The 10,132-nt window shown below is 39.5% G+C and overlaps 1 protein-coding gene across 2 annotated transcripts in view; it reads left to right on the forward strand.

Annotated features, from left to right (window-relative positions):
• TOX (thymocyte selection associated high mobility group box) overlaps positions 1-9,617 on the forward strand; it is a 357,067-nt gene extending 347,450 nt beyond the window's left edge. For both annotated transcript variants that reach the window (XM_085605562.1, XM_085605563.1), the window contains 2 exons: positions 4,182-4,333; positions 7,887-9,617. In XM_085605562.1, the coding sequence (XP_085461688.1) occupies positions 4,182-4,333; positions 7,887-7,923 (189 nt within the window). In that variant the 3' untranslated portion in view covers positions 7,924-9,617. The remainder of the gene's footprint in view (positions 1-4,181; positions 4,334-7,886) is intronic.
• The last annotated feature ends 515 nt before the right edge of the window (positions 9,618-10,132 follow it).

The raw sequence follows: 10,132 nt of genomic DNA on the forward strand, positions 1-10,132 counted from the left end.
CAACAAACAGGGTGGAGTGGGGCCCTGGGTCCTGTGTCAGGAATCTCTGTGTCTCTGGAGTTGGTTGGAGCGTCACGGCATATCCCTGGTCGTGAACCACCTGGCAGGATCTGTGAATGCTAGAGTGGACAAGTTGATCAAGCAGTATCTGACAGATCATGAGTGGCATCTACATCATGAGGTGGCACACGGTTTCTTCCAACTCTGGGGAGAACCCTGGTTTGCTCTTTGCGCTGTTGAGAATGTGCAATGTCAGTAGTTTTGTGTGTTGGACTTTTCACAAGATCACTGGTTAGGAGATCCTTTCCCACTGGAATGTAACACAGGACTTCTCTACGACTTCCTGCCCCTACTCTCCTGCCCCAACTTCTGAAAAAGATCAAGTACCCAAGTCATCCTAGTTGCTCCAAGTCGGGCAAGGAGAAGGAAGCACCCAGACCTTTTGGGAACGAGTATCTGTCCTCGTATCAGTATGCCACTTCAGGAGGATCTTCTTTTGCAGCAAGGTTTTCCTCCCAAAACTGCACAATCTACACCTACATCTGTGGTGTTTGAGTGGCAGCAACTAACTGCATTTGACCTGCCCCCTGAGGTGGTGAATGTCATCCTTGCAGCCAGACGTCTTTCCACGAAATCCATTTATGCCAGGCACCCAGATAAATGTAAGCCTGGTGTGGCGCTTGTATGATGGATCCCTTACAAGCAAAGCTGGGGAACATCCTTTTGTTTGTTTATGTTTAGCCTTCTAAGATATTACACTGGGCACTATTGGAGGTTATTTGTCGGCTCTTTCAGCCTTTCTGCATTTACCAGACCAGCTGTCCTTTTTTATATCACCTCTTATGATGTTTATTTAAGGTTTGACACAGATGTTCTCTCCCAAGCCGTTAGCCACAGTGGAACCTTAACCTGGTCTTGATGTTTCTCATGAGTATATTCTTAAAGCTGATGCATAGTTGCTTGTTGCGTCTCGTGACTTTCTTCTTTGTCTCAATTATGTCATCTCATCTGGTGAGTGAATTCCAAGCACTTTAATGGAACCTCTATACACCACCTTTTTCACAAAAATGTTGATGCTGAGGACTCGCACAGCATTCTTGGCAAAATGTATTGCCCTCTTTCATGTGGAAATATCCATTACCCTGCCTTCCTTCTTTGCTCCTCCTCACCCCCTCGAAAGAGGAGGGGAGGATCCACCAGCTGGCATCCAAAAAGGTTTTGAGCTTTTACATTAATCGAACCAAGGAACACTGTGTGGACTCTTATCTTTTTGTGGGGTTCTCGTGGTGGAAAAAATGGAAGGCTGTGCAGACCAGCACCCTGTCAAGCTGAATATTCCTCTGCATCGAGATCTGCTATGTCCAGGCCAAAAAGCAGCCCACAGAAGACCCATTCCACCAGACTATGACTGCTACTACTGTGTTGGCTCGTGAACTACCTGTCCTTGGCATCAGGTAGGCTTGGACATGGTAGTAAGTGCATACGTTAAAAAAGCACTACTAATTTAACAAGCAGGTGTCGAGGAAAGGACACTTCACCTGCTCAGTCCTGCAGGACCTTTTGGCCTGAGTCCATTCCACAGGTGCTCCACCTTGGGAGGTACTGCTTTGTCATCTATTCTAATCTGAACAATCTGCGATTAGAAGTATCCATCAGAAGAACAAGATATTTACCTTTGGTAATGCTTTTTTGTGGATATTCTGTCTAACTGCAGATTTCCCACCACTCTCCTACTTCTGTTTTCTGTGGAGTGCCTCTTTTTAACACCTAAAAAGTTCTCAAGTTAAAGGTAAGCACACCGGTACGAACAATTGTGCATCTGAGGGCGTGGAAAGGGAAATTAGAAACTGATGTCAGCGCACAAGGATGGCACTTATATGTGTCTCTCATCTGTCTCTCATGGACTTGTATGAATGCGACACAGCAGAGGGAAGAAAAGTTTCTAGATCCAGTCTGGAGACTGGGGCATATTCTAGGTGAGGAATCTGCAGTTCTAAAGTCCAACAGACTGCACAGCCTTGGGCCAACCCCCTACAAAATAGATTTAATTGGCATGCGCTGGTAAGAAGCCTACGATCCCCATCAGCTAGTCTGCCAAGCAGGTCCAGATTTTAAAAAATTAGATTTGGAGGAAGAGCATTAATTACCAAGGCAGCCCGACTCTGGAATTAACTCCCAATAACCCTAAGACAGACAGGGGATCTATTACAATTCAGAAAGAGACTTAAAACATGGCTCTTCCCAAATGACTGGAACAGGTCGCATGATGATGCCCACCAATCACTCGTCTGTCCAGGAGTATGTGTCCGTAGCCACGTAATACAGCACCAGGATACCCGTGGGGTGACAGTGCGCTTTATAAATATAGAAAGAAAGAGTATCTAATAGAAAGAACATTACCTAAGATACATAACTTGTTCATCTAGATGAGGTGGAATAAAAGGATTACAGAAGGGGACAGGGAAGGTGAGGCATTACTTTATCTGTTGGGAACGTGATGGAAGTGATACACTAAATGGTTTTTGCCCCCAAAGTTTACACCTATATCCCAATTGCTACTCATATGGCTGCCTTTAAACTGTTTTTGTAATGATTTGCAGTTATTTAGTATTTCTATGCATACTTAGGATTTTTGTTATTCACGTCCTATACTTTAACTATTACAACGCATGCCCGAGGACATTTCTTGCTTGGTTATTGGGGTGAAACGTTATATAGTTTCTCTAACGGTGAAGTCGGCATAGGGTCAAAGGGTGTTTGATGTCTTTTCTGCTACCGTTTTTGCGACATGACTAGGCTAACAATCAGTAAACCCGCTAGTAAATCATTTCAAAATTCATACATATTTTCAGAAATATTTAATAATCACACACCTTCTTTTCATTGGCTTTGCTCTTTATCTGCATGGTTCATTATTAGTTTCAGTGAGATCTTAGTTTTATGTAACAATCTCCCAGCGTCTGGAAAACACCAGTTGTTAGTCTTGATGGATATATTTTGAGCCAAGTACATGTGAGCCATTTCTACTTCATTAGTTAAGTAACATCTGTGCTTTTTGCCTTTGCCGATGTCTCTTAACTTGACATTGGTGAAAGTATTTTTGGTAAATGGAAAATGCATTTACAGTTTGTGCTTGTTTAGCTTCTGTAAAATTTAGAAAAGTTACTAAATATTGCTGGGTGTACTCTGGGAACGTCCAATGTTTTGCAGTATCGCTCAGTGCTACTCTAGCAAAACAGTATTCTAGGAGCCCAAGCCCGAGGCAAACTCCAAACTGCTAATTAAGTATGATTGCTGGGCCCTTTGTACATCACTCAGACCTGAAAAACGTCCTTTGTCTGATATATGAGCCTACATGGGTCAATGATTGAATTAGAGAACTATTAGATTATATACCACAAATGTGCCCAAGGAAACACCTCAGACATCAACACACAACAGCTGATCAATGGAATCACACAGCAGTGTATATTCCCAATACCAGTCGGTGTTATTTGCAGCTGTTCTTGCATTGCATAAAAATCACCTTCATAAAGCGCCACAAAACAAATGCTTTTGGCTTGGAAGAACATTTCAATGCAACCCAATTATTAAATATGCATGCACTCCTGGTTTCTTCTGCATTGCCCTCCCCAGTTAGAGATGCTATACAGGCTCCTTTTAATTGCATTAGTTCAGCTGCAAAGTTAGTGTGTTTTGGTTGAATTAGAGGTAGGTTGAAAAGAAATTCCAATAAAAAAACAGCAGATGGTCCCTTTTTGATTGAATGAAGAGAAAGGCTTCTCAGAACAAAGCATGAATAGGTGCAGGCTAATAAAATACCCAGCCACCTGCTGCCTGTGTCTTTCAAAAAGATTCTGTTGCATATTCTGCAAACTAACTAATGGTGTCTTCCCAGCCCGATTCGGAATGCACGTACAAAGAGTGAGCTCTGCATTTGGCCATAGGTTGCCCCCCACGGATGTATATGCACGATTTATACACAGTGGCCTCCATGTGTAAGCCTAAAAAACACACCACCATGTTGTATCTTATAGTGGTACATCCGACTGTTTGTTGTCGAAATTGTGGAGCAGGTCTAGTTTCCTGGTTGCTCTCGCTGTTGTTCATAGTTGCTTTTCTGTACTGGTTAGTCAATTATCTAGGACTCTCATCTTACTGAATCTTCTTTTCATTTTCAGGGATTTAACCTTCATTCAGAATATCAGAATCTTATCAACCCAACATCTACAGCCGCGCAAGTTGTTACTCAAGCAATGGAATACGTTCGCGCGGGTTGCAGGAACCCTCCGGCACCGGCTGTGGACTGGAATAATGACTACTGCAGTAATGGGTAAGCAGTCGTCAAGCTCCATTTTGTGTCGAAGTATTTGCATATACCACGTATTCATGGCTACTTTTCAGTAGTGGGCTTGGTATCCGGTATGGTTGGAAGCTCGCATGGCTTGCGGCTATCTTTGCATGGGATGAAACATGCTTAGATCTTGGTCATGTTATAGTTCGTTTTCAGGAGCATGAAGTCAAAGAAGCGAATGTTATGACTGGAAAAGCAGTTTCATAAATAATCCTGGGCTCCTTGTGAGGAACAACAGTGCCGTGAAGGTCAACCTGACATCCAAATCAGAAACATATTAACACATTTCTGAGTCACCACCGGATTCTAATTGATTCCCTCTCAAGTCCTCTTCCCTTTGTCATGTTTTTCGAACAATCTTTACTGCTGCATGCCTCAAGCTGCCTGGATACAGCAGCCAGGAAGAGGGAGGTAATGGGCAACGCTCGCAAAGGTTTGCTTACCCAACCCGCTCATTGTTGCTTATAAGCATATATAACTATAGCTTTATCACCTTCCACACCCTACGCATTGCAAACATCGCATAGGAAATCTATGTGAATGTATTGTGTTCATGTACATTGGGCAAGTGTGCCTATTTCCCTAACACCAGATGCTTAATATATGTAGTGTGTACACTGCACGTGTAGCATTAGGAAGTTACACCAACTTCTACAATTTGACCATATTGATAAAGTGCAATTATAACAGTGTATTTTTCCCAAATGTCGAAATTTTCTCAGTAATGGACACGTTTTTCCACTTATTTTCTTTTCCAGGCGTTTGAAGTGTATCTGAGGGGATTTAAAAAGTGTGGCCTAAACATTTGTAAATATTTGTGAAGCTCCTAATAATATAATTATTTTGGTCTGTGGCCACCATTTCACTGAATGATTTGGATTATTTACATCCCTTGGAAACTCCAACATCCTTTACAATTATCCACTATCTACATCTGAACACAATATACAGTTGTGGCATAATCACGTACCTATGGTTTATGCTTAAATATGTGCATGTTTGATATAAAGCCTTTAGTAGTGGCCAGTAGTTGGTAAATCCGATCTCACACAGTTTTATCACTAGATTTATGTGCCCAACAGAAAAGATAGTGAATAAATAAGTTGTGGTAACAAAGTTGATGTATGTAAATTCTACCTGCTTCTAAAGGTGGTGGCAACAAGTGGCAGAATTACAGAGAAGCGATGCAGTAATACCTTGAATGATTAAAGGCAGTGTAAATTGAAAAAAACCATGGCTGGTCTATGTTATCATAACGTTTCCTTTTACATGCCCCTCTAAATGAGGGCCCTTATGTCTTGTAAGAATGCTTGGCATTGTTGACCTCTTCAATCTCTTTTAAATCTTTTACTCCCACACCGACGGAGAATATGTTTAAGGTTTGCCACCCTGGACAAACTATATCTCCACACGGTATGACACAAATGAAGTGATGGGAGGTAGTTGCACTCTTAAGGCTCATCAGCATGGAGGCTCCCTGCCCCTGAACTCTCCCCTTTGAGCCAGACTTTGGAAAGTACCTAGATAGAAACTGGCATTGAACCCTTTTGTTAATAAGCCTGATGTTCTGACTTTGTGGGTATTCATGTGATTTTGCACAGCCCTCCTGCACAGAAATTCAGATTCAGAGAATTAGGTTTTTCATTTTTGTGTTAAAATACATTTCCCATTCATATTAGCACTACTTACTTGCCTAAACCAGTTTCCCATGTGCGAAATGTGCCATAAGCATCGTTGCAATTTCCATTTCTATTGATTTGCTTTACTAAAATGTGGCATTTGTGTGTAGCTATTGGCAGTGTTCTATAATACAATATGATTTCTCCTTTGGTGGTAAAACATATTAGTTGGATATGAACTATGGTATGGGTTGTGTACATTTTATGTCATGCAAACCTTTTCTGGACATTTTCTGTGAATGTACTGATGTGTGAGGCCCAGGATTCAGGTTCCCAATAATTCCCATGGTATCTCATGATAGCCAAAGAGGGAGTGATTTCTATGGTAGTGCATTGGAAACCTGGGGCCTTTCTGAGCCCTGTTTGTAGTAAAGACTACAAGTGCATTTTCTCTCATGTGAAGATTGAGTAGAGCTGTGCATTATTACTTCATATCTCATGGCAATTGGCAAAATTAAATAGCTACAGGTCTCCAACATTGCAAGGTAGTGTGCTTGGCTTCTGCATACCCATGAAGGCACTAGTACTGTATCTGAAAAGATGCTTTTAGAAACCAGGCCCATATTGTCTTACACATAGAACCAAGGCACCTATGTCTGTTTGTTATGATACGCCTATAAACCGATTATCAACCCGTAATTCAAGCCTATGCAACTACATCTTTCAAATTCTAGGTCTCGCAAAGCATTTCAAGACTGCAAAGGTCACAACGTGTCAATACATATATGACAAATATCGGTCCTCATATTGAGATCAGACATATAGTAGTTAACTTTCTATCATTTATATATATTGATGTTATCATTAGTGATGGCCATTAAATTTGATCTTTCCTTATTATCATTTATATGATTCTTCAAGTATTGCTCTAACCACTGTTGTTGGCTCTCACTATAAGCCATCGTTTTGGGTTAATCTCTTAGTTTTAGTGCATTTTATAACACCTTTTCCATTTTCCTAGTATATGTTTAATGCTAAAGACGATAAATATTAAATCATAGCATATCAATTATTTTATACTAAAATTGGCCTGAAAGCTGGCCAAGATTTTGAAGTTAAACTTGGATCAATGCTCCTTAAAATCCTTCATAGGCCATTACAAGAATACGTTTCTGAGTTCCTGTGCCCAGCCAACCCACTTATTTATTTGCTTCCACAAAGGGAAGTTTGCCTTTTTGTGACATTTGTACTGCTAATGCTCAGTTGATGTGAATAAATGGTAACAAATAAACATTAAATCGACCACAGTCCTAGCAGTAATTTATTCACTTTCAAGATTGCGTCCGTAGCCTACGCTAGTTGCAAACATAAAAATGGGAAGGCCGTACCATATTGTGTAGGTAAAATATTTACCCTCTCAGAGGGGTAAACCTGTCCTAACATTTTCAGAATGGGCTTGGGGGAAGGTGACAAGCTGCATTTCAAAGTGGCATCGGGAATCTAAAACTGTGGGTTGCGCATTCCAGACCACATCAAAACAAAACTGTGGGCCCGATTTAGATTTTGATGGGTGGGTTACCCCCGTCACAACAGTGACGGATATCCTGTCCTCCGAAATATTAATTCCATAGTATCCTGAGAGATTTATATTGCGGCAGATGGGATATCCGCCACCATTGTGACGTAGTAGCCTGTCCGCCGAAATCTAAATCAGGCCCACAGTTTTGAAAGGGTCCGTCCCCTTCACGAATGATCTATAAGAGCTGCTTGTCGCCTCACGGATGTCCATTTAGTAGCAAAACGTACATGCTGGAATTTGATGTCTAATATTGTCTAGAGCTTGATCTTAAAAACTATTGTCATAATCTTTTTCATAACATCTAGTGTTGTCTGTTTTGCTTCTTTTTATGCAGGAGTATGCAGAGAGACAAAGCACTGTACCTCACCTGAAAAGCTAAAGAAGAACTAACCTCTCCTTTCCACCGTGGGATGCAGGGAAGTCTTCACATCACAGCCTGCTTCAAGCAGTCATGGCAGTTTCTGCATTTTATTAGAAATACAAGTTGCTAAGCACTTAGGACAATTTTGAGCTTGTGGGTCACCCACTCTGAAAAAAATAGTCTTGCTTCTTTCTTTTTTTCAGAGATCCTCTGCAGGACAATGTTTTTCTTACTCTCTGAAGGAAACTTGGACCATTCAGATTTTTTTTTGCTGTGAAGTGCTGCGCTAGTAAACTGCCTTAGCAACTGTAGATGTCTTGGATAAAGTTCCTGGATTTTCCATTGGTTTTCATAATGGGTGTTTATATGAAACTACTAAAGACTTTTTAATGGCTTGATGTAGCACTCATAGCAAGTTTGTAAATAGCATCTATGTTCCACTCTCCTAGAGTATAAAACGTGAATGTTTTTTGTAGCTAAATTGTAATTTTAAACTGGATCATTCCAGTTTATTGATTTCACAAAAATCGGTTAAATTGGCAAACAAGGTTATGTTTACTTTGTTTTTAAAAGCAGTGGACTAATAGGTCTATATTTTCAAGTATTTGGGAAAACAAGGTGGTGAGAAAAAATATTTGAATTAAATGATGTAAAATTGGCGTGTGTCAACAAAGAAATAAAGTGTGGGATTAAGGGGGAAACAAAGCAAAAACACATTTATTTTGTATGGCATACGATTTGTTTTTTGTATCAATTCTTGTGTAATGGTTAGTAAACGTCATTTAAGTCCTCTTCTGTATAAAAACTGCCAAATGCTTACCTGGTATCTTATTGGATGTGGAAAACAGATTGGCTATGGCTAAATTATAACCTTGACATATGAATATGTATTATTGTTTCAACATACTGTGTCTGTATTTAATCTTTTTTTATGGAGCCTGTTGCGCCTATTTATGAAAAAATAAATATAGGTGTTTGTAAGTAACTTTGTTAGCATTTCAAACCTGTATGTTTCTTTGGCGTTTTTACTTTTGTTTGCAAAATACAACTCACGTGCACATCTGCTGGGAAACTTGATGAATTATTTTTTAATGTGACATGAATAAAGACAAAAACTGCTATTTTTTGGCAGAAAATTAAGGTTACTAGACTTTTATTTTGCCCGTTTCATTTTTTGTGATTAAAGTTCCTAAAGAAAAATGGCAGCCATGTTTGTGGCATGTTGTTGTAATATAGTAACTATCAATGACAAAGTCTCGTAGTACGAAAAACATAAATTATATATTAAAACATCTAATTGTATTGTTATGTTGTTTGATTCTGCCAAAACTATGTCATATATATTTTCAGATGTAGATTCTTTGATTTGCTGATTGGATAGAAGTGAGTCAATCTAGCTATGTCTTTCATCTCTACAGATGGCAAGGTACTTTACAAATCTTCTGGCATGTTCGTACATCTGAAAAAATTTCATGTTCTAATCACCCTTCAAACCACATTGTTCAGTTTAAATCCATGCAGTGCCCCTATTTAAAATTTTGGGAAAACTTAAAATGCTGTGTGCAAGACGTGTTACCATTCCACCATTGTTTCCAGTCATGTACAAATTTGTAGGAGAATATTATTGGGGCACTGGGTTGGCGCAATTTATTATTTTTTGTTATTAAATGAATTAATAAATGAGTCAATAATTACTTTCTTCAATGATGTAAGGTCTTAATTATTAGCTTTATTGTCATATTCTTGTTATATACTCTAAGACATATCCTAAGTTTACAGCCAACAAATGTATGTGTCAAAGATATTGCCTAACTTCTACCAGTCGTTGCAGACTATGTGCTCTCATATCTAGACATGGATATTTATGTTTTCTTGAGCAGGTTTTTACTCAAAACAAAAGAGAGAAATGCAGTAAAAGGAAAAGGAAGTAAGGAAAGTAAGATAGAAAAACAGAGACAAATGGAAAAAGCAGGGATAAATAAAACTGCAAAAGTGAGATAAAGAAAGTGTAAGGTGGTGGAAGAAAGAGGCATGAGGTGCAATCAAAACTAAGCAGCCCTAGTATTGTGCCATCCCGCCATTCAACAGAAAAAAACTTTGTGCCTGGCACTTATGTTTTTTTCCACAAACTAAGCACTGACAGTAGCATCAGTACAAAACAAAGATTCTTGGATTAACTCCATCAAACAGATATTGAAAAATAGGATCACTCTCGAATT

The sequence above is a fragment of the Triturus cristatus genome, chromosome 5_1 (assembly GCF_964204655.1).
Source record: "Triturus cristatus chromosome 5_1, aTriCri1.1, whole genome shotgun sequence".
Taxonomy (NCBI): domain Eukaryota; kingdom Metazoa; phylum Chordata; class Amphibia; order Caudata; family Salamandridae; genus Triturus; species Triturus cristatus.